The 24505-nt window shown below is 45.9% G+C and overlaps 1 protein-coding gene across 11 annotated transcripts in view; it reads left to right on the top strand.

Annotated features, from left to right (window-relative positions):
• The window catches only part of ppp1r12a (protein phosphatase 1, regulatory subunit 12A), a 353486-nt gene that overhangs the window by 285362 nt on the left and 43619 nt on the right, over nucleotides 1-24505 (top strand). For all 11 annotated transcript variants that reach the window (XM_072484743.1, XM_072484740.1, XM_072484746.1 and 8 more), the window contains 3 exons: nucleotides 2829-2891; nucleotides 19821-19837; nucleotides 20228-20369. In XM_072484743.1, the coding sequence (XP_072340844.1) occupies nucleotides 2829-2891; nucleotides 19821-19837; nucleotides 20228-20369 (222 nt within the window). The remainder of the gene's footprint in view (nucleotides 1-2828; nucleotides 2892-19820; nucleotides 19838-20227; nucleotides 20370-24505) is intronic.

Here is a 24505-nt window from a genome sequence, read left to right as displayed (position 1 = left end):
CCCCTTAATTGGAAAAAAATAATTGGGTACACTATATTTTTATTTTTAATGAATGTTCTCTGACTGCCTCCAATGCCAGTATATCTTTCCTTAGATAAGGGGACCAAAACTGTTCTCAGTTGTTGGCTAATTTGTGCCTTGTATAGTTTCAGCAGGACTTTCCTATTTTTACATTCCATTCTCTTTGAAATAATGGCTAATATTCCATTTCCCATCCCAATTACCTGTTGGACTTGCATGCTGTCATGTGAGAGTACCTTTAAGAAATGGGTGTTTATAAATGGGTGTGTATATAAATATCTGTAATGAGAGTACCTTTAAGAAATTGGTGTTTATTACTGCAGTGATGTCAGAAAGTGGGTGGAGCTGGGCTGCCTGTCAGCTTTTTACTTTCGTTTTAGGCCGTTTGCTGCAGGGTGTGTTTTAGTTTCGTTTTCATTGCTGGATAGCTGCAGTCACAGCCAGTAGGTGTATGAATCTCTCTGTAATCGAAAGACTAAATCGATCCTGGTGATTTAAAACTAATAACAGTAGTGACTTCAACCTGATGTGCTTCTGATAAAGGTTTTGTTTTGAAGTCGTATGGATGTTAAAAAGGAAAGCTTAAAGGTTTACTTCGTGTTGTAGTCTGTGGGGGTTGTATTTGAATTAATGGTTGCTAAGATGTTCACTGTATGTTTTAAAAAGGTTAACTTGAGTTCATAGAATACACATTGTTTTGCTTTAAAAAATACTTTTCTATTTCTGCTGTACCACACCTGTAGAGTGGGCCGTGTGCTCCCCATACCACAATCTATTAAAAGTTGTGGGTCAGGATTACTCCATGATACACTTTGGTGTTCTCTAAACCCTGGCCCATAACAATGCTTTTTGTGATTTATGCACGAGGGCCCCCAAATCCCTTTCTGCAGAAGCTTTCTGCAGCTGTACTCAATTAAAATAATATTCCATTCCTTTATTCTTCTAACCAAAGTGCATAACATCACATTTTTCAACATTACACTCCATCTGCCAAGTTTTTGCCCATTCACCTAACCTGTCTATAATCCTCTGTAAACTTTGCCATCCTTGCCACTTGCTTTCCCACCTATTTATGTTTCATTTAACTACAAAATTGGCAAGTACATTTACATACTTCATCCAAGTCATTAATATAATGTAAATAACTGTGACCCCAGCAGTGATCCATGCGGCACTCCTGTCGTTACAGGTTGCCGTCCTGGAAATGCCCCTCTTATCCCACTCTGTCTTTTATTAGTTATCCAATCCTTTATCCATGCTAATATATTATCCACAACACTTTGGGTTCTCATCTTAAGTAACCTTTTGTGAGGTACCTTATTGAATGCTTTTTGGAAATCCAAGAACGTTGTATCCACTGGTTCCCTTTTATCATGCTTGTTACCACCTGAAAACATTCCAATCCAGTCAGGCATGATTTCACCTCCATGAAGTTATGCCGCCTCTGCTTATTATGTATTTCTAAATGTTCTGTGATTATATTCTTTATAATGGTCTCGCAATGACAGATGTTAAGCTAACTGGCCTGTAGTTATGTTTTTTCTCTCCCCTTTTTGACTAAGGGTGGTACATTGACGGTTTCAAATTCTCTGGGACTTCTCCGGAATTTAAGGAATCTTAGAAGATGACTACCAATGCATCTATTGTCTCTGCAGCTACTTCTTTTAATATCCTAAGATGCAACCCATCAAGCCCAGGGATCTCATCGGCCTTTAGCCCCATTCGTTTCCCTTGTTCTTTTTCTCCAGTGATATTTATTGTATTTATTTCTACCCCCACCCCCACCTTTTTCTCCTTGATTATTTGATCTTTTTGAAATGTTATTAATATCTTCCACTGTGAAGTCTGATGCAAAGTATTTGTTTAACTCCTCTGGCATTTCCTGGTTCCCCATTATTATTTCCCCAGTCTATTTCTCTAAGGACCTATGTTCACTTTGGCCCCTCTCTACCTTTTTATACACTTAAAGAAGCTCCAACTGTACATTTTATATCACTTTCTCGTTTAAAGTCATGTTTTATCTTTTCCCTTTTTGTATTTGGCTTGGTCATACTTTGTTGGTTTTTGAATCTTGCCCAATTCTCTGGTTTACCACCAATCTTTGCCACATTGCATGTTCTTTTAAAACAGTTTAATACTATCCTTAACTTGCTGGTTTAACCTCCTTCACTGGGATTTATCTTTGTTGTGAGTCATGAACTATTTTCATATACATCTGTCATTGCTGATTAACTGATTTTACCACTAAACTCCTTTCCCAGCCTCATTCCTTTGTCGTTACCCTTGTTCAAGTTTAGCACAGTTGTTTCTGACTGAAGTTTCTCAATCTCAAACTGAATGCTAAATTCTACCATGTTGTGGTCATTGTTTCCATGGGGATCTTTTACTTGGAGATTGTTTACTAATCCTGCCTCATTGCACATTACCAGGTCCAAAATAGCCTGAGCCATGGCTGGATCTGTAACATGTGAAGGAAACTGTCCCCAGTACACTCTTTTATGAATGCTTCCTCATGGCTATCTCTGCGAATTTAGTTTTCCCACTCCTGGAACTCCCTCCCTAACAGTACTGTGGATGTACTGACACCACACGAACTGCAGCAGTTCAAGATGGCAGCTCACCACCACCGTCTCAAGGGCAATTAGGTATGGGCAATAAATGCTGACCTATCCAGCAATGTCCACATCCCTTAAAGTGGACTTCAAGTCTTGGGCTGCCCATGATCAATACCATGGAGCAAATGAGCATGTGCATAAATATCCTGAGTTTGCATTCCTTTTATCCTCACACTTGAAACTTCTTTTTAGAGTGATGAGAACGAACAAGAGCCCCAGTCGGATGCAGAAGATGGAACGAACAAGAAGCATCAGGTAAAATATCTTTCTCTAAATACTCAACCTTGAAATGTTTCTCTTGGAAAGGTGACAAATTTACAATCAAAAGGGTAAGCTCATGCAATCCTGCGAGTTAGCTCGTGTGTGTGTGCTTTAATATTGGGGTCAGCTGTGTTTGAGCCAGAATTGGTTGAACTACTTCAAAACTAATTAAGTTTCAAGTGGAGGGATTTTCTGTTGGTTGTAATATTTGTGATGTTCTGTTTATGGAAACATTGAATCTGCCATTTAATGCTCGCACGCAGCTTTACAGCAATAACAAATCAGCACTAAAAATGCACATATTTGGGCATGTTTGGTGACAATTGATAAACCACATTTTAAAAAATGTAATACTTTTATTAAGGCATTTGTTTCAATACACCAAACACAATCACACAACCAAAAAGAGAGCAAACAGGAATTCACATAGCAAATAAATATCTAACAATCCACCCTCCATGCCGCTACACTCCACCTCCCCTACATCCTTTTTTAATCCCTCACTCCCCACCTCTCTGACTTAACTATTCTTGAAGTAGTCGATAAACTATTTCCATCTCCGGGCAAATCCCTTCACAGTCCCTCCAAGGCAAACTTGATATTTTCCAACTTGTGGAATTCCGCGAGGTCGCTTGCCCATGCCCCTGGTTTCAGTGGCCCCAAGTCCCTCCATTTCAGGAAGATCTACCAGGGAGGCAAAGGCCAGCACATTGACCTCTCTCTCCTCCTGGACTCCCGAGTCTTCTGACACTCCAAAGATTGCCACTTATGGACTCGGGACCACCTTCACCCTCAACACCACAGACATCACGTCAGCAAACCCCCACCAGAATCCCTCCAGCTTCGGACAGGCCCAAAAACATGTGCATGTTTCCGGGCCCTAACATAGATGTGCAATCTCTTTACACCTCCATCCACGGTAGAATAGTGGTTAGCACAGTTGCTTCACAGCTCCAGGGTCCCAGGTTCAATTCCCAGCTTGGGTCATTGTGTGGAGTCTGCATGTTCTCCCCCTGTGTGCATGGGTTTCCTCCGGTTTCCTCCCACAGTCCAAAGATTGTGCGGGTTAGGTGGATTGGCCATGCTAAATTGCCCTTGGTGTCCAAGAAGGTTAATTGGGGTTACTGGGTTAAGGGGATGGGGTGGAGGAGGTGTGTGCTTAAGTGAGGTGCTCTTTCCAAGGACTGGTGCAGACTCGATGGGCTGAATGGCCTCCTGCACTGTACAGTCTATGATTCAGCTCCGTACGCCCCCGAATAGCAGCCCTCACCCGCTCACAAACCTCCTCGTCTACTAATAATCCCACATCTAACCATCAAGACACTAATGTGGAAGCTAGAGCCCCGTGAGACCAGTTAGTGCACAGTGTAATAATTATCTGGAGGGACTTGAGAAATCCACAGAAGTTCGATTAGGGCGGCATCTGCCACTTGGTTTCAGAGTGGGGCCTGTTTGTCCACCGCAAGCCTTTTGCTTTACAGGAACTGTGTATTTACTGAGAACATTATAGCATAAGATGTATTTTGTAACCTGGGCTCCTTGATGCCATACACAATCAGATGCTGCCTTAATGTGAAGGGCAGTCGCACTCACTTCACCTCTGGAATTCAGTGCTTTTGTCCATGTTTGAACCAAGGCTGTAATGAGGTCAGGAGCTGAGTGACGATGACGGAACCCAAACTGCGCGTCCTTAGAAGGTTATTACTGAGTAAGTGCTGCATGACAGCACTGTTGATGTTTCCTTCCATCACTTTGCTGATGATGAAGAGTAGACTGATAGGGCGGTAATTAGCCTGGTTGCATTTGTCCTGCTTTTTGTGTGCAGGACATACCTGGGCAAGTTCCCACATTGTCGGATAGATGCCAGTGTTATATCTGTACTGGAATACCTTGGCGAGGAGTGTGGCAAGTTTTGCAGCATAAGTCTTCAGTTCAATTGCAGGAATATTGTCAGGGCCCAAAGTCTTTGCAGTGTTCAGTGCCTTCAGATGTTTCTTGATGTCACATGGGATGAATCAAATTGGCTGAAGACTGGCATCTCTGATGTTCGGGACCTCTGGAGGAGACTGACATGGATCATCCACTCGACATTTCTGGCTATAGATTGTTGCAAATGCTTCAGCTTGCTCTTTTCCACAGATGTGCTGGGCTCCTCCATTGAGGGTGGGAATATTTGTTGTCCCTCCTCCTCCAGAGAATTATTTTAATTGTCGTCCACCATTTACGACTGGGTGCGGCAGGACTGCAGAGCTTAGATCTGATCCATTGGTTGTGTGATCGCTTAGCTGTGTTTGTCACTTGCTGCTTATGTTGTTTAGCATGCAAGTAGTCCTGTGTTGGGGCTTCACCAGATTGACATCTCATTTTTCAGTATGCCTGGTGCTACTCCTGGCATGCTCTCCTGCACTCTTCATTGAACCAGAGTTGATCCCCATGCTTGGTGGTCATGATAGAGTGAAGGATTCGCCAGGGTATGAGGTTACAGATTGTGGCTGAATACAATTCTGCTGCTGATGGCCACAGCCCCTCATGCATGCACAGTCTTGAGTTGCTAGATCTGTTATCAATATATCCCATTTAGCACGATGGTACTGCCACACACCATGGAGGGTATCTTCAATGTGAAGACGAGACTTTGTCTCCACAAAGACTGTGCAATGGTCACTTCTACCAATACTATTATGGACAGATGCACCTAAAGCAGGCAGGTTGGTGAGGATGAGGTCAAGTATGTTTTTCCCTCTTGTTGGTTTCCTCACCACCTGCTGCAGTCCCAGTCTATCAGCTATGTCCTTTCGGACCTGGCCGGCTTGGTTTATGGTGGCACCACTGAGCCACTCCTCGTGATGGGCATTGAAGTCCCCCACCCAGAGTTGATACTCAATGCTTCCTCCATTTAATAATAATAATCTTTTATTATCACAAGTATGAAGTTACTGTGAAAAGCCCCTAGTCGCTACATTCCGGTGCCTGTTCGGGTAAGCTGGTATGGGAATTGAACGCGCGCTGCTGGCCTTGCTCTGCATTACAAACCAGCTGTCTAGCCCACTGAGCTAATGTTCAACATGGAGGCGTACTGATTCATTAGCTGAGGGTGGACGGTATGTGGTAATCCGGAGGTTTCCTTCCCCATGTTTGACCTGAAGCTTCATGGAGTCCAGAGTCAATGTTGACGCTAGGTGCAGCTCCCTCCCGACTCTATACCATTGTGCTGTCACCTCTGCTGGGTCTTTCCTGCCGGTGGGAATGGTGATAGTGGCGTCTGGGACATTGTCTGTAAGGTATGATTCTATGAGTATGACTATGTCAGGCTGTTACTTGACTAGTCTTCGAGAAAGCTCTTCCAATTTTGTCACAACCTCCCAGACTGTGGCGTTTATAACCAGATGTTAGAAAGAAGGACTCTGCAGGGTCAGCAGGGTTTCGTTTGTCGTTTCTAGTGCCTGGTGGTCTGTCCGGTTTCTTTCCTTTTTATTGACTTCGTAGCGGTTTGATACAACTAAGTAACTTGCTAGGCCATTTCAGGGGGCATTTAAGAGTCAACCACATTGCTTTGGATCTGGAGTCACATGAAGACAAGCTGAGGACTGCAGACTCCCTTCCCGAAAGGGCATTCGTGAACCAGCTGGTTTTTTTTTTGCGAGAAATCATTATTAGACTTTTAATTCCACATATTTATTGGATTCAATTTCCACCATCTGCCATGGAGGGATTCGAAGATCACCAGTCCAGTGGCAATATCACTATGCCACCGTCTTCCCCCTTCGAAGTTGTCTACGGTGAAGACAGACACAAGACACCTGTTCAATGCTTGTGCCATTTCTTTGCTTTCTGTAATCAGTTCCCCAATTAATTTCTGGAGGACCAACACAGTCTTTAATTTATAGTTGAATTCCGCAATCATCTTTGTGTAGCGTATGACTCCAGCCAGCAGAAAGCTTTCCCCATATCCCATTTACTTCAATTTTATTTGGGCTCCTTGATACCACACTGTATCAAATTTAGAATCAATCAAGTTGGCAACCATTGTATTCAAAAATTTCTGTTGGAATCAGGCGGCATGGTGGTGCAGTGGTTAGCACTGCTGCCTCACGATGCTGAGGACTCTGCTTTGATCCCGGTCTTGGGGCACTGTACGTGTGGAGTTTGCACATTCTCCCCCCTGTCTGAATGGGTCCCACCTCCACAACCCAAAGAGTAGGTGAATTGGCCCCTTAATTGGAAAAAAATTGAATTGGGTACTCTTAAATTAAAAACAAAGACGAGTAATGGAAGAATCTGGCCTCGTTTTCTTTCCTTGGTTTAATTAAAAACATGCTTACTTCAATATGACAGAGTAAAAATCCAACACACAGATTTGTGGCTGTCCGGGATGTTTTGAATAACTGTATAAGCAAGCAACCTTTTAGATGAGAATTATCTGGGGCTGCACTTGTAAATTTCCAATGTCTGCAGATCTATCATTAAAGATTAACCACTTTGCTGGGGCTGACGGGGGAGACAACTGATCAGGTCAATTTTGAGCACTTCAGTAAATGGTCGATCCACATTAAATTAATCTTTAGGAGTAAATCCCCTGAGCACTCCTTCCCAGCAGAGAAAATATCCTTTCTGATGCATGTCAAGCAGCTTAAAATTTGTTTGTACACCTTTTGCTTTGTCGTATTTCTGTAACATCATCTCACATATGTCTGGAAACTCTTCAGTAACAGACAATGGTTTCTGTTCTGTGTGAAGCACTCTGGTCATGTCAAGCGTTTCATATTTTCTTAGGAGACCATTTGGGAAAAGTTAGCTTACTATTTTTTGGGTTTGTGCAAATATTGAGAGCCTGACTTGCAGCTGTTAAGACCAATATTGCATTTGTATGGCACCTTTCACAATCTCCGGATTTCCCCAAATCCTTCACAACTAATGATGTTGCTAACTTTGCCTTAGTTTAATTGCTCTGTTTTATCACCTTTGCTCTTGAGTCGCCAGGTATCTTTATGATACCGCCATGTGGTTCAAGTCCGAGTAATGATCAATAATCCAATGTACCGATTAGTAAGATTTAAATCAAAGCACATTTATTATACACCGTAATCACTACTCATGCATAAATTCTCCGTCTAAGCTACTTCTACAACTACCAGGCCTATGCTTAACTTAGAACTGGTCCACCAGGTCAGGGAAACAAATGGCCTTTCGTTCGGGTTCTGAGCCTGCGGGATTCAAAGTTGGTACAGATTGATAGCTAGGAGCGCCTATCTCGTAGCGAGCGTTGAAGTAAGACTTACAGGTTCGATCGGCTGCTGAAGAGTGACGAGAGCTGGAAGAGAGAGCGCCTTGAACTTGGGGCTCAATTCCTCTAGTCCCCAGGGGCTTCCCACCTTTCGGGGCGGACCCTGTACCTGGTCCCAAGTGATTGGACTTTGTCCCAATCACTTGGTTCGATTTTCTCCAATGCTGGAGCGGTTCCCTGATCGATGGGCGGTCTTGAGGTGGTCGTTCACCTCCTTTGTGTAGGCTTCTGCTGGCGCCGAAGAGTCTGGTTTTGCTTTGTGTGTCTAAATGTTGCATATTGTTCCCGGGGATTGCTCATAAGTATGCAGATGGCTGGTGTTTTGTTATACTGATGGTTGCTGGTATCGATCTTGTCTGGCCTTTCCAGAGGTAAATACACAGCCAACCTGCAGCTGCTCGTTTTTGTCCTGTTGGCTGACTTTCCCATCAGCGTTTGCCATTCGCCATTTTGAATCGGGAGTTGGCCATTTTAAGTGGCTACATTCCCTCCTTGTGATCCTGACACGAAGCGTGAAGGATCACATAACTATGTTGCTTTCCAATCCCTGACCTGGGGGGGGGGGGTCACTTCCTTCATGGCCTCTGCACTGACCATAGCTATGCAAAAAAATTTTAACTAACAATTCTAAGGGCGCTATGTCAAACAGGGACATGCATTACAAAACAATAAACTGGGGACCTCTAACTATTCTTAATACACTGCACTTAAACATTTCATTATCCTAACTTCCCCAACCATACAACAAAATCATAGCATTTTATACACAGTTTTCCTGGCTTGGCAGTCAAGCTCAGGATCGTACAATTTGCTCATGAATAGTTCTTTACATTTCTTTGTTTACAATAAACGCAAGTGAATGCTCTTTATTATAGATCGCGGGGGTCGGGGGTCTGGTCGTATCCGAAAATAGGGGATCTGATCCTATATACTGGAGTTCGAGCGCGGTAGGCCCTCCTTCTCCATTTCCGTAGACGCACAGTCTGCACGATGCAGCAGAGTTTTGCTAATACCAGTATGGTTTCTATTACATAGGACAGGGAGTACCAGGTTATAAACCTGGCACACCAAGATGATGTGGTGTCGCTGGTGACTGGGCTCTGGGTACTGCGGGGAAGTGAAACATTAACGGCTGGGGGGCTTGATGTCATGGGGTTCGCGTTCACGCGCAACCAAATGTCCATAAAGATTATGCTGATCCATGTGAAGGAAGTCCTCATGGCTCTTCTCTTTCCTTTTCTTTCTTCTCTTCTCCGGTCCTGGAGCTTCTGGAGTTCTGTGGAAACAAGCATCGTGTCTGTAACTATCTTTGTTTAATATCTCGTACGATAGTGTGTCTGTCCTGTAGTGCCAATTACTCCCTTTATAATTGGTCACTATGTGTGACTCCCTCATTTTTTTTCAAAAATCGAATTTTAGGACAAGACACACTTCCCAATAATGAACCAGTGAGAGCCGTCTCACAGATTGCGCAATTTACCATCCAAATGTTTCAGGATGTAAATAGCATGTGATTGGCAATCTAAAAGTTACCTAAACAAAAAAAACGTTTTGAACTGAAACTGCCAAAATGAGGTGCGTATGGGCCGCGACGGGTAAGAGTTGGATGGAGTCCCCGGGTAGGACGGCTACCAATGCCGTGTCTTTCCTACCCGAGCGTAGTTGACCAGAGGGGGGGTTCCCAGGCAGGGCGGGTCCCAAGCCGTTTCTCCACTGCCTGAGCAACCGACAAGAACAGGCAAGAAATGTAGTCATCGTGGTGGGGCTGCCGTAGTGGTTCTTTCCTTTGAACCAGAAGGGCAGTTACGAACGGGCGTCTGGTTCCTTAACCAGTCTCTGCAGACAAGTTCTCAGGTTTCGGCCGAATAGGCGTGGCGCAGTGAAAAACGTTTTTTTCTGTCTGACATACAACATGTAACAAACTTACAAACAACATAAAACATTCTGCAGGTTCCATCACAAAGGACACCACTTCTCCCAAGCGGTTCCTTTTAAAACATCATCTGGGCACCTCAGTTCTCGGTTGTGAACAGGGTCGCAAAGGGGTTCTCGGTATGGGAGTCAGACCCAAGGTCGTCATCTTCTCCTGGGTGCCAAACTCTTGAGTGTATCAGGGCTGAAAGAGCTGTGAGGTGGGGTCGCTCTCGTCGTTGCGGACGAGTTGGAACGAGTTATCTCGGTGCCAATAGTTGGTGTCTAGTTGTGTGGGGACAAAATCGGGGTCGTCAGCGTAGTTCGGTGGTCGGTGGTGGGGTTTGTTCAGGAAAGTGATCATGGAGGGATCACTTGGATCATAGTCGGAATCGCTGGGCGTGGGTCCTGTTGCATGGGGATAGTAGGGAGGCGTGCTGTGGCTATCGTCCGAGTCACTGCTGCTCTGCTGCTGCAGTCTGGGCGTTCCGGGGCGGAGTGTATATTTCGGGGGTGGAGTCGAGGTTGAGTCCGTGGCTGGGCTGGACGTGTTGGGGGATGGTAGGGTTACAGTGGCTGTGGGCGGGGCGTGGTGTGTTGCGTCGAGCATGACGTGGTGTGCGTGGTTCGACTATGTTCCATATGCCTTCAGCTAGTTTATGTTGAACCACGCAGTCTTACCGTTGGGGTACTTCATTTTATACACGGAAGGGCTTACTTTATCCGCAATGGAGTACGGACCCGAGTATTTTGGTGACAGGAATGTGCTGGGGTTATATACAGAGAGCATAACTTGCTGTCCTATACTGTACTCAGTCGCGTGCACTGTCTTGTCGAAACAAGCCTTGCTCTGTTTCTTCCTGGTGCCCAATTTTACTGCGGCTGCTAGCTGAGCTGTTTTAACATTTTCCACTAATTGTTCTACTGCTGTCTCGTGTGTGAGGGCCGTCACTTCGGAGCTGGTCAACTCCAAACCTAATAAAAATTCTGTGCCTTTCACGGGGCGTCCGGTCATGAGGATGTGTAGGGTGTAACCTGTGGAAGTAGAAATTGTGTTACGCAAAAACATCAACGCAAAAGGGGGGACTGAGTCCCAAGTGGTGTTGTTCTGCTGGACCATTTTTCTGAGGGTGGATTTTAGGGTCCGATTCATGCGCTCCACGATACCACTCGACTGTGGGTGGTATGTTATGTGGAATTTTTGGGTGATGCCAAATATCGTGAGGACGTTCTGCATGACATGTCCCGTAAAATGGGAACCTTAGTCGGATTCAATGCTGCGGGGGAGTCCCCATCTTGTAAAGATGTGGTGGGTCAAAATCTTGGCTGTGGTTTTTGCAGTGTTTGTGCGGGCTGGGAATGTTTCCACCCATTTCGTAAATGTGTCAATTACCACAAGTACATATTTGTAGCCATTCCTGCAAGGGGGCAATGGTCCTATAAAATCAATCTGGAGATTAGTCCAGGGGCCATTAACGGGTCGGGTGTGGCTGAGTTGAGCCTTTTTGGCATATCTGTCCGGATTATTCTGGGCATACATAAGACAATTCTCGATGTAATGGTTTACATCGTCCTTTAAATTCGGCCACCAACAAAGCTGCTTGAGATGGGCTGTAGTGGGATCGATTCCCTGATGTCCGTGACCATCATGGAACAAGCAAATCAATTGATTCTGTCCTGTTCAGGAACCACATAAAGGGTGACCCATCATGTGTGGTCAGTGCATTTCTAAACCTCTCATAGGGTGCTGGATATTTTCCTTTTACAATCTCCCTGAGATTGCTGTCCTGCTTCTGGGCCTCCACTAGATCCTTGATCTTTGTCTGTGAGACCTGAACTGCACTCACTGGTGCGCCTTTGGGGGGTGTCCAACAGTACCCATGCCTGGAACCTGCTTTGGCCAGTGCGTCGGCTTTCACATTTCCAGGGGGGGAGGAACGATGGTGGCTGCGGACTTTGATTATCCCAAAAGTCCTGTTCTGGGCTCTCTATAAAATATGACGGAGCAATGGGGCTGAGGGGAGGGGTTTTCCGTCTGCGGAAACAAATCCTCTTGCTTTCCACAGGGGCAGAATTTCCGTGAGGCTGTTGCAGACATAGAGGCTGTCCGAGTATATGTCTGCTGGGCTGGGGAAGGAACCTGGGTGTTCCACTATATATGCGATGGCCACAAGTTCTGCTGCCTGCGCGCCTAAGTGGCCTGGAAGTTTTAACGATATTTTCTCAAGGGCGCGTCCCTGCGCGTCCTCGACATAGATACCGCAACCTGTTATGCGCTTCCCATCCAAGACTGTGGAAGATCCATCCACATAGATCTTTATGGGCTCACACGTGTCTGTGTGCTGGGGGCTCTGGGTTGAACTACCTATCTTTCTGGAGGGTGTTTTAGCAATAAAGGGGCCTGTGTTGTGGTGTGGAGAGATAATTTTGCATTCATGGGGGGTTCAGGGGTATTGTAAGTTGTCGGCTAAATAGGTGAGCGTCTTTGTCCTTTTCACAGTGATGTCGCGTCCCTGCAAGAGAAGGGTCCATCTCGCTGCTCTAGTCTGGCTTACTGTCCCCTCCTTGAGTCGTCCGTCCAGTAAAAGTTGGGTGGGGGTGTGTTCGGTGAGAATTGTGATGGGGTTCAGTCTGGTAATGTGTGAAAAATACTGCACTGCCCAGAATACTGCGAGCACGTGCCTCTCACAGGCTGAAAATCTCTGCTACACAGCGTCTAAAAGTCTGGAGGCGTAAGCTACGGGCCTTAACTGGTCGTGTCGTTCCTGGAGGAGCACGGCTGAAAGGGTGCGGCCTGTGGTCGCTACCACTATGGCGTAAGGGGAAAGCGGGTCTGGAACTTGTAGTGCGGGGGCTGCTATTAGTGCCTGTTTTAAAGAGTCCACAGCATCCGTATGCTGCGGAAGCCATTCCCAGGGGGCTCCTTTCTTTAGGAGATCTGAGAGGGGTGCTGCCTTGCTGGCGAAACCGTCAATGTGGTTTCGGCAGTAGCCAACCAGTCCTAAAAACGACTGGAGGGCTGAAACGTTCTGGGGAAGGGGCAATTTAGCAATCAAGTCAATCCTTTTATGCTCGATCTCTCGTTTACCGTGTGTGATAATTGTTCCCAAATATATCACCTTTTCTTCCAAAATCTGGGCCTTTTTGGGGTTAACTTTACAACCAATTGAATGTAAGAGTTCCAGGAGTTCGGACAGAAGCTCAATGTGCTCTTCCTTGGTGTCTGTCTGCAGTAGTAGGTCGTCTACGTACTGTACCAGACATTCGGGGCGAGAGAATTTGGCTAAACCATTTGCCAGCTGTCAGTGGAAAATGAAGGGGGAGTTGAGGAAGCCTTGTGGAAGGCATGTCCATGTGTACTGCTGTGCTTTAAAGGTGAAGGCAAATTTGTACTGGCACGCCTTTGCCAATGGAATGGACCAGAATCCATTACTGACGTCCAAAACCGTAAAGAATCGGGAATTGAGTCACTGCTTGAGCATGGTCTCGGGACTTGTTGCTACTGTGGGGGCTGCTGTGGGGGTGACTTTGTTGAGTTTCCGGTAATCGATGGTCAGTTGCCATGATCCATCGGGCTTTCTCACTGGCCAAATCAGGGCATTATTAGTGGAGGCTACTGATCTAAGTACGCCCTGCTCTAATAAGCTTTCTATTACCTTAGATTTCTCCCTCTGCCTCTTGGGGAAATCCATACTGTTTTTGGGGTCTAGGGTCAGGTCCTGTTATTTGTACGGAGCCAGTCATCCGCCCACAGTCGTGCTTGTGGGTCGCGAATGCTGCCCTGTTCTTTTGCAGAACTGCCCTAACCTGCTTGTCCGTACTAAGCGTGGTCGGGTTGAACCAAGATTCGCCTACTGCGCTAATTTTGTTTGCGTACTCTCCTATGTTGAGCGTTGCGGGGGCTCTTGCAGATTTTGCCATCTTCCAGACACATTGGTTGACTGGATCGAATGAAAGATTATGGGAATTCATGAAATCGATTCCCAGAATGTGTTCTGCTGTGTGGGGCAGGTCAACTAAAACTATGGGGTGCTTGGTGGTGATGGTACCGATTTGAATTGGTACAGGGGCTGTGATGTGTCCCTGCTGTGAGTGGCCTGTAAAGCCGCTGAGGGTGATAGTGTCTGTAGTGGGCCATGTGTCTTTTTGAAACAGGATGGAGGAATTTATTGTGGTGCGGGACCCTCTGCCCCATAGAAATTCGATGGGCTGTCCCCAAATCTTTGCTGCAACTAGCGGTCGTCCGGACCTATCCCAAAGGGTGTCACAGACCCAACTGGGGGAGCCTGTACACCGTCAGTCCGTTCCGGTCAAGTCCGTCTGATCTGAACGGGCGCTAACGCTATGAATGGGCTCTGTCTTTTTCTTACTCAGAGTGCCCGTCTGCTGGGCTCTCTGGCTTTTTAGGGGCATTGCACTATCTTGCGAAGTATCCCAACTGTCTGCAGTTGTAACACTCCTGTGACTTGGGTGGGGGGCTGTTCTTTCCCTCATTCACCCATGCGGGGTTCGGGTGTGTTTTTACTGCCTGCATATCTGCTCCGGCCTGCTTTTCCTCGGGATTCTTGACTGCGGGTTCACTTTGAACAGATTGCTCCCAAGCGCGGGACAATCTTTTCACTACCCACTTCTCGTTATGGGCCTCCTCTGAGGGATCATAACTCGTGCAAGCTTTCTGTCCTGTTTCTGTGGCATGGGAGATAAGGGTGCGGGTCCATTTGGCTATTTTGTCTGGGGACAAATGGGCACGGTCTAAGTCTCCAAAGACTGCTGGAAAGTGGATCCACAGGCGTCCAGCAAACACTGTGGGGTGTTCGGATTTCTTTTGCCTACATTTGTTGAGGCCATCTACGGGGTCACCCCGGTTATACCCGATCGCATCTAGGATCGCGGTATGCATTTCTGCAAGGGTGCCTCCTCCTACATTCTGTGGGTCGGGAAGGGCTGCTGCTACTGACCGGTCTAAACTTAAAACGGTGAGCTTTACATGTTGTCGCTCATCCAGGCTGTACATGGTCGCCTGATGCTTAACTGTGGCAAAGAATGATGGGGGTCTGAGGTGGGGAGGAACGGTGTGATCTTATCACACGCGTCCCGTAATTGGGTCACTGTTAAGGGGGTGGAGTATAGAAATTCCGCCTCGTCCAATGTGGCTGTGCGGTGGGTGGTTACTGGGTTCATTGGAGCTTGAACTATCTGCTGTGTGGGGGGTTGGGGCGCTTTCCTCTTTTGTGGCTTTCCCTGCGCACATGTTCCCTGAACATATCTCTGCGCTGTTTCGTTCAGTTCTTCCCAATCAGGGCCATCTTCCTGATCTAATTTTTCTCCAAAGGTTTCCTGGAAACCTTTCTGAACAGAAAGCAGCGATTGCAGCTCTGCAATCTGCTTCCGGCACTTTGCGTGATCTAGCGTGCTTTGTCTTTGTTCTGTGGTGGCAGCATGGAGTGATCTTAATGCTGCCTTAAGGTCACTACCCTGTTTCTAAAATGCCTCTAACTGTTTTTCCGTTTCTTCTCGTACCAGGACCGCACGTTGCGTGTCCTGATAGGCCTTTTCGTATTGAGACTGGAAGCTGTTTAAGTGCGCCAGACAAGACTGGTGAGGCCTTTTGGCGTCGTCCACCTCTCCATCTTTTGCTGCCAACTTCCTTCTCAATTCCAAATTCTCCTTTTCTACCTCGCTTACATCGCCCTTCCTCATTCGATGTATGCCCTCAACTTGTTTCCGGAGCGTCCTAACGACCTCCTCTGTGCCTCGCAATTGTGCCAAGCAGGGCACGATTGCCATCGGCTTGCAAGCTTTCCCTAAGCTCTTTTTGTGGATCTCGCTCAGGTTCTCCCACCAAGTATGTCCTATACTCCCGGGACCTGATTCCTCGGTGTCACAGAAATCATTCCAAAGGGGCCATCCTTTCCCTTTGAGATATTTCCTGATCTCTTCCTCCCAAATGGGACATTGTCCCACTCTACCGCTGCTGGTCGCTGCGACCCCAAATTCCTCTGGGTTCATTAGGCGCTGCATTGCCTGCATTGCCAGCTCTCCTATCCGAATGCTGCTCTTCAAACTTTGGGACAGGGGTATGAAGGCGGTGCTGTAAATACGGGTACGGCTTTCGCTACTTTCCGATATACAAACTTCCGACAGTTTTGTCGCAACAAAAAATCTATCAGTTTTACCTTTTCGCCCTGTTAGTTACGCATGCATACACACACTTCCGAATTATGAGTATTGATCAGAACTGCTTGAACACTTGTGGTTTTCTGTTTCCAATTGGATCTCTAATTCAAATTCTTGTGTTCTCCCGGTGTGGTTTTCCACTTCTAGATCGGGTTCCGTCAGGATATCGCCAAATAATGTTGCTAACTTTGCCTTAGTTTAATTGCTCTGTTTTATCACCTTCGCTCTTGAGTCGCCAGGTATCTTTATGATACCGCCACGTGGTTCAAGTCTGAGTAATGATCAATAATCCAATACACCGATTAGTAAGATTTAAATCAAAGCACATTTATTATACACAGTAATCACTACTCATGCATAAATTCTACGTCTAAGCTACTTCTACAACTATCAGGCCTATACTTAACTTAGAACTGGTCCACCAGGTCAGGCAAACAAATGGCCATTTTGTATCGGGAGTTGGCCATTTTAAGTGGCTGCAATGAAGTTCTTTTGAAGCAGATGCTTTACTTCAATCTTTTATGATAAATATTCTGTTTGGTCTTTGTTTTGTTTGCTTTTACTAATTGATTTAAATTTCCAAACTATAGTTTCATTTTGATAGATTACAAAATCTAATTCACAAAACTAGAAGATTGAAGGGGGAAGCAACTTCTCCGTTATTGACAGGTCAAATGCTTTGTTTCCTGGGCAGTGACCATAAATATAATCTGAAAGGGAACTGGAGTAATTTTTAAAAAGAAACCGTATGTGTGTGTGTGAGCAAGCTACATATATATCTTACCTGAATGGATTGAGCACGTGTGCTGCCATTTTTGTTGTGTGTTCCTTCAGTAGTCCAGGGAGTTTAGGTTTGTTTTGGTCCAATGGCACAGCAACTGAGAATTTGTTGCTGCTGTCCTTGGCAAATCCTCAAGAATCTGAATTCTAAACCTGAAGAGATGTGGGAATTCAGTAATAAGATGACACAAACTTTTGAGGCCTGTGACACAATGGAAAGAATCCAGTTCTAATCCTCCCAGCTATAGAATGAATCCCTGAATTTGTCCAAACTTAACATTTGCAGCAATCATGAGCTTAGGGTGCTTCACCAACCATGAAGGACTAAGTTGATAGGTCTGACTGGAATGTAGGACATTATAAGAGCATGTAAAACTTTGTGATCTTAAATAAGAAAGATACAGTTCAATTACTCGCGAGCTTATTCTGGAATAGTTGTTACAAAACATGAAATGTTAAAAATGGCTCGAGTATCTTGATAGAAAATGGCTTGTATATAATATTTGACCATTGCATTTCAGAGTTATAATAAGTAATTTTTGTGTGTTAATTAATCATCTTGTGTTGTGACAAAATGCCAAATTTTAACTAATTACCATTGTAAACTCCATTCCATTGTTTTACTCCTAAAATTGTAATAAATTGGAACTTCTATTTTTGATTAAGATATTGATTGCCACATGAAAGAAGCATTGTGCTGAATAAATGATGAATAACCTGAATTAACATTCGTGCAAAAAGGTGCTTTTGGTTATAGCTATCTTTGTGTGACTGTTTTGTTTAACATGCAAGTCTTTAATTTTGGCACTTTCAGAAAATGATGATGGTGAATTCCAAACTTTGTTCATGTTGGATATTAGCTGATATTTTTACTCCGTCTTCATACTTTAGGAAATTTTATGATCATAATTTCTCATTGCCCCATAATTAGAAACAGCTGCAGTGATCTGTTTAAGATGACAAATATTCCTGACCGGAATATTCCATCAAGGACACCAAATTAATCCTTAACCTTGGCTATAGCACCAGAGTCTGGAGTTTATCACCCAATTTATGCCTGGGAGTTTATGCCAACATTTGTGTCCCTTTGTCTTTGACTTCCATCAATCAGTTGAGATTATATTAGCATCTATAATCACTGACCTCCCATCTATTCTCACTATTTGCTGATTGGATTAACCTTTTTTTTGCCAATTAGAAAACAGATTGGGCTCCAAAGTCATGAACTAACATTTCTTTATTAACTTTAGACTCTTCGGACTGAAACATAACATTGAGTATGCAAATAATTATTAGGATGAATTGACAAAATCCAAAAGCAGTTACAGAAGCAGGCAAAGGTTACCATTGTGTCTCGGTAGTTCTGTATTGATTATTATGCATTTGCTTTGAGGCCACTGAGATTGTTGCAAATTGTTGCTTTCAATTTCAATTGTAACTTCTTGACCAAGGAGTTAACGGGATTAGATAACCAATAATTGAGTAGAATGATGTTTATAGGCTTGTTGTGGCCCACGCCCAGGGAGGCTTGGACTAGCCTTACTGGTCCAAGTTCCTCATCTAGGTTGTCAGGAAGTCCTGTCCATCCCTTTTGGATGTTCTGCTCCTGCATAAATTCATTGTGTATCTCGCCTAGCTGTATTGAATCTCACCTCTTTTGATCTTCAGATCTGTACATCGATCTAGCTTATGCACCTGCCTACATCTGACTGATATAGCCCTACTTCTCAACTGTAATCGTTGATACAACAGAATACCCTGCTCTCAAGTCTAGAAATAGAACTCCACACATTCTACTGCAAATCCATGCAAAACTGGCATCTAGTCCTCTCAGGGTCTTTGTTTACTCCTTGATTTCTCTGGCCTTTGCTAGCAAAATGGTCCACTGGCCCAAAAAAGCTGGAAATACTTTTTTTTTTAAAAGAAATTCCCCAAACTTTTAATATTTACAACACAGTCCCCCCCCCCCCCTCTCCCTCAGCAGTCAATGGTAACCAACTCTCCAAAATGCAAAATGAACAACCCCTACCTATTGTAAACACCCTCCCCCTCTAGCAGCAAATTTCACTTTCTCCAGGACCAAAACTCCCAACAGGTCCCCCGCCACGCTGAGGCACTGGATGGTGGAGAAGCTGATATCCACCCAACAAGACCCGCTGCGAGTAATCTCAGAGAAACACACAAAATCCAGATGGGACTGGACAGGCTAGATGTGAGAATAATGTTCTTGATGTTGGAGACATCCAGAACTAGGTGTCACAGCCCAAGAATAACAGGTAAGCCATTCAGTAATGAGATGAGGAAGAACTTCTCTCAGAGTTGTGAACTTGTGGAATTCTCTCCCACAGAGAGAAAGCAGGAGTGGGATATTGAATTTGCATGATCAGACCATATTGAATGGTGGTGCATGCTCGAAGGTCTGAATGGCCTACTCCTGCACCTATTTTCTATGTACCCGGGCCGCCAACGACTGAGGAAGATTGTCCCACCTCAACAAGTAGGCCTTAACCACCCCCCCCCCCCCCCACCCCGCCACTTAGCTAGTGAAATTGAACTTCCAGAACCTGCCCAGTGACCCGGGCCACATGCAGCCCCATATACCCAAAGTTGAGACACCGCCAAACAAAATGAATTTGGATGAACTATTAGCTCCTCGTTTTTCGGACAAAACTAAACCATACTGTTGCTCAATTTGTTTCATAGTTTATTAGCTGGTTTTATCATGGTGATTGGAAAATTTGCTAAAATTCAACCTTTCTGATTTTTTCCAGAATGACAGACTTTCAAGGTACGATTTTGTTCATTTTTCTGCCATTCCAAGGTGATGTACTTGCTACATAATCAAAGCTACAAACGACACAATTTTTAAAAAAAGCGTGTAGACCTTGTGTTTGTGCCGAATGTCTGATTTGCATTTTGTTCGGTGTCAGTGGAGGAAGTGTCATTGCGGCTTTAAGCATAATTGGGGAAGTCAAATTAGAAAGATTTACAGCTTTGAGAGTGATGCTTTATTTGTTGCAAATGTTTTGCTGGGAAGATTACCAAAGTTAGTAAGAAACCACAGTGTTCTGGAGCTGTTGAATGAGGATTTATTTGATTGCAATAAACTTTTGCTCAGCATTATCTGATCTTAGAACCATGAAAAATATCAAGCTGACAATGTCTACTTGTTTTACAGGTTTGACTCTGTGCTTTCTAGCACTGCGCATAATGAGGGTTCCGACCAGACAACTGGTCGAACCAGTTTCTGTCCTTACAGAGGAAGCCGGCATGCATTTCACAACAGGGCAGAAAAGGAAGACTCGTTGGATTATAAAAAGGTGACCATTGACGTGGTGTCTTCTCTAGATTGGTGCTTAGCAAAGAGATTTACACCTTTGTCATGTGAGAGTACCTTTAAGAAATGGGTGTTTATAAATGGGTGTGTATATAAATATCTGTAGTGAGAGTACCTTTAAGAAATGGGTGTTTACTGCTGCAGTGATGTCAGAGAGTGGGTGGAGCTGGGCTGTCTGTCCGCTTTTTACTTTCATTTTTGAGCAGGCTGCAGGGTGGGTTTTAGTTTCGTTTTCAGTGTTGGAGCTGAAGCCAGACCAAGCGGGTGTACTGCTGTTCTCTCTGCCATCAAACGACTATCTCTTGATCATTTGGTGAATTCAGAATTGTAGATGTTCTCAGTAGTGAAGTTAAGCCTTATGTCTTTCTGTTTTGAAGGTTTTTTTAAGTCTTATGGGTGTTAAAAGGAAAGCTTAAATCATTACTTAGTGTTGTATTCTTTGGGGGTTATATTTGAATTGATGGTTGCTAAGTTGTTCACTGTATGTTTTTAAAAGGTTAACTTGAGTTCATAGAATAAACATTGTTTTGCTTTAAAAAATACGTTTTCCTTTTCTGCTGTACCACACCTGTAGAGTGGACCGTGTGCTCCCCATACCACAATGTAGTAAAGGTTGTGGGTCAGGTGAACTCCATGATACATTTTGGGGTTCTCTAAACCCTGGCCCATAACAAATTGGGGGTTCGAGGGGGATAAAAGTCTATCAATTGGATTGGCTTAGTGAACATAAAGACAGTGAGGGGTGAGCATATTGTGGGTGCTTTTCAGGTGTGGTATTTCAGTTTAAGTAGGGAGTGTATTGTGGACAATGGCTCTTTCAGAGGCTGTGAAGTTTTTGGGGAAGGTGACGGGCTCATGCAGTACCTTACGGACAGAAACTAAAAGCAGACTGTTAGATTTGGCAATAACATTGCAGTTCACATTAGCTGACAAAATGCGAAAAGGTGAGATAACTATGGTGGTGGCTAAGGATTTAAGGTTGCCTGAGTTGCCTGACTCATTAGAAATGGCAAAGATCCAGTTGCAGATTAAGCAACTTGAACATGAAAAAGAATTAAAGCAGCTTGAATACGAAAGAGAGGAAAAGGAAAGTGAAAGAGATAGAGCGGAAAGAGAGAGAGAGAGAGGAAAAAGAAAAGGAGAAAAGAAAGAATAGCCCTAGCAGAACCGAAAGAACGAGAAAGGGAGATACAGATCAGGGAAAAAGATAAAGAGAGAGCGTTTGAACTTCAGAAAATGGCCGTGAAGAATGACAGAAATTGGGACTTCCAGTTGCGGCGATGACCAGCTAAGCCGCACGTTTCGGTGGCTCCAGCTCCAACGGACCTTCGGGCACTTTTAAGAGCCCCAACGGGAAATTTTCGCACGACGAAACCCGGTGTGGGGTGAGTTAATAGGGAGTCCCCCCCCCCCCCAACGAAAGAGGAAAATATCGGCGGCGACGGCTACATTGCGAGAAATCCACGACGATAGGGACAGAAAGGGGAAAATAAGCAAGATGGCGGCGGAGAAAGCCCAGGCGACATGGGGGCCCGATCAAGACGAATTTTTAAGACGGTGTGTGGAGCTACTAAAGAAGGAGGTGCTGACCCCGATGCTACAGGCAATTGAGGGGCTTAAGGAGGCACAAAGGACCCAGGAGACAGAGCTCCGCGTGGTGGAGCAGAAGGTGACGGATAATGAGGACGAGACCCTGGCGGTCAAAACACAGTCGCACGAGGCGCTCCACAAAAAGTGCATTGAAAGGATTGAGGCCCTAGAAAACAGAGCACGAAGGAAGAACCTTCGGATCCTGGGTCTCCCTGAGGGAGTGGAAGGAGCGGACTGCGGGGCTTATGTGAGCACGATGCTAAGCTCGCTGATGGGAGCTGAGGCCCCTGCGGGCCCCTTAGAAGTGGAGGGGGCTCATCGGGTCCCGGCGAGGAGACCAAAGGCGGGAGAACCACCTAGGGCGACAATCGTGCGATTTCACCGCTTTAATGATAGAGAAGTGGTTCTGAGATGGGCCAAAAAGGTACGGAGTAGCAGATGGGAGAATGCAGTGGTACGGGTGTACCAGGATTGGAGTGCGGAGGTGGCGAGAAGGAGGGCGAGTTTTAATCGAGCCAAGGAGGTGTTACACAAGAAGAAGGTGAAGTTCGGGATGCTGCAGCCGGCGCGACTATGGGTCACGTACCAGGAGAGACATCACTACTTCAAAACGGCGGAAGAAGCATGGTTCTTTATTAAAGATGAGAAATTGGATCGGAACGGAGGGACTGATATTACAGGGAAATGTCACTGTCGATGTATATAGAGATGTAAATTGGGAAGGGGGAGACACTAAGAAATGTGGGCGCCGGTGGGGGGGGAAAAGAAGAGACATAGGCGGAGGATGAGGAATGGGAGTGGGGTGGGAGAGGGAGCTGCGCCACAAGAGGCGGGTCAGCTACAGAGATGTTCCCGCGCCAGAAAGATAATGGCGGGAAGATAGGCGCAAGGTAGATGGGAGTTCAAGGAGTGAGCAGGAGAAGCTGGGGTCAGTTGAAGTCAGCTGATTTGCGGAAGTAATATGGGGGGAGCAATCACGCTAGAGGGGGATCTAGCGGGGGGGGGGGGGGGGGAGGATAACTGGGTTGCTGCTGCAGAAATCAAAGAGGAACTGGCTAAAGAAAGGGTGGTCGGGGCTGGAATGCGGCACCTGAGGAACGAGTGGGAGCGCGGAATTGGGACGTGGGACTGGCCTAGAGAGGGTGATGGCTAGTCGACACGGGAAGGGGGCAGGTAGCCCCCTAGTGAGGCTGATCACGTGGAACGTGAGAGGCCTAAATGGACCGATTTAAAGGGCCCGAGTGCTCGCGCACTTGAAAGGACTGAGGGCAGACGTGGCTATGCTCCAGGAGACGCAGCTGAAGGTGGCGGACCAAGTTAGGTTAAGGAAAGGTTGTGTGGGACAGGTGTTCCATTTGGGGCTAGATGCAAAGAATAGAAGGGTGGCCATACTGGTGGGGAAACGGGTACCATTCGAAGCAAGGAGCACTGTAGCAGATAGTGGAGGCAGATATGTAATGGTGAGTGGCAGGCTGGAGGGAATGGAGGTTGTGTTGGTTAACATATATGCCCCGAATTGGGATGATGCGGGATTTATGAGGCGGATGCTGGGACGTATACCGGACCTGGAGGTAGGAAACTTGATAATGGGGGGAGACTTCAACACCGTGCTGGACCCAGGGTTAGATAGATCCAGATCTAAGACCGGACGAAGGCCGGCAGCGGCCAAGGTGCTTAAGGGGTTTATGGACCAAATGGGGGGAGTGGATCCATGGCGATTTCTTAGACCAAGGACCAGGGAGTTCTCCTCCTTCTCCCATGTTCATAAGGTGTACTCCCGGATAGATTTTTTTGTTTTGGGAAGGTCGTTGATCTCGAGGGTAGAAGAAACTGAGTATTCAGCCATAGCTATCTCGGATCATGCCCCACATTGGGTGGACCTGGAACTAGGAGGGGAGAGGGAGCAGCGAGCACTCTGGCGATTAGATGTGGGATTGTTGGTGGATGAGGGAGTCTGTGGAAGAGTGCGGGGATGTATCGAGAGGTACCTGGAGGCCAATGACGACGGGGAGGTCCGAGTGGGAGTGGTATGGGAAGCACTAAAGGCGGTGGTCAGAGGAGAGCTGATCTCCATCAGGGCCCACAAAGGGAAAACAGAGGCCAAGGAAAGGGAAAGACTACTGGGGGAGATCTTAAGGGTGGACAGGGAATTTGCGGAGACCCCGGAGGAGGGACTGTACAGGGAGAGACGACGACTCCAGACGGAGTTCGACCTTCTGACCACCAGGAGGGCGGAGGTGCTGTGGAGGAAGGCACAGGGGGTGAGGTATGAGTATGGGGAAAAGGCTAGTCGCCTTGGCCCATCAGCTGCGAAAGAGGACAGCGGCGAGGGAGATAGGGGGAATTAGAGACGAAAAGGGAGCTACGGTGCGGAGAGCAGGGAAGATAAACGGGGTGTTTAAGACCTTTTACGAAAGACTTTATAGGTCCCAACCCCCGGAGGGAAAAGAGGAGATGCGGCAGTTCCTGGACCAATTAAGGTTCCCGAGGGTGGAGGAGCAGGAGGCGGAAGGCCTGGGGGCACCAATT

Source organism: Scyliorhinus torazame, chromosome 19, assembly GCF_047496885.1.
Source record: "Scyliorhinus torazame isolate Kashiwa2021f chromosome 19, sScyTor2.1, whole genome shotgun sequence".
Classification (NCBI taxonomy): domain Eukaryota; kingdom Metazoa; phylum Chordata; class Chondrichthyes; order Carcharhiniformes; family Scyliorhinidae; genus Scyliorhinus; species Scyliorhinus torazame.
Note: the sequence above shows the minus strand (reverse complement) of the source record. Positions and strands in the feature narration are given on the sequence as shown.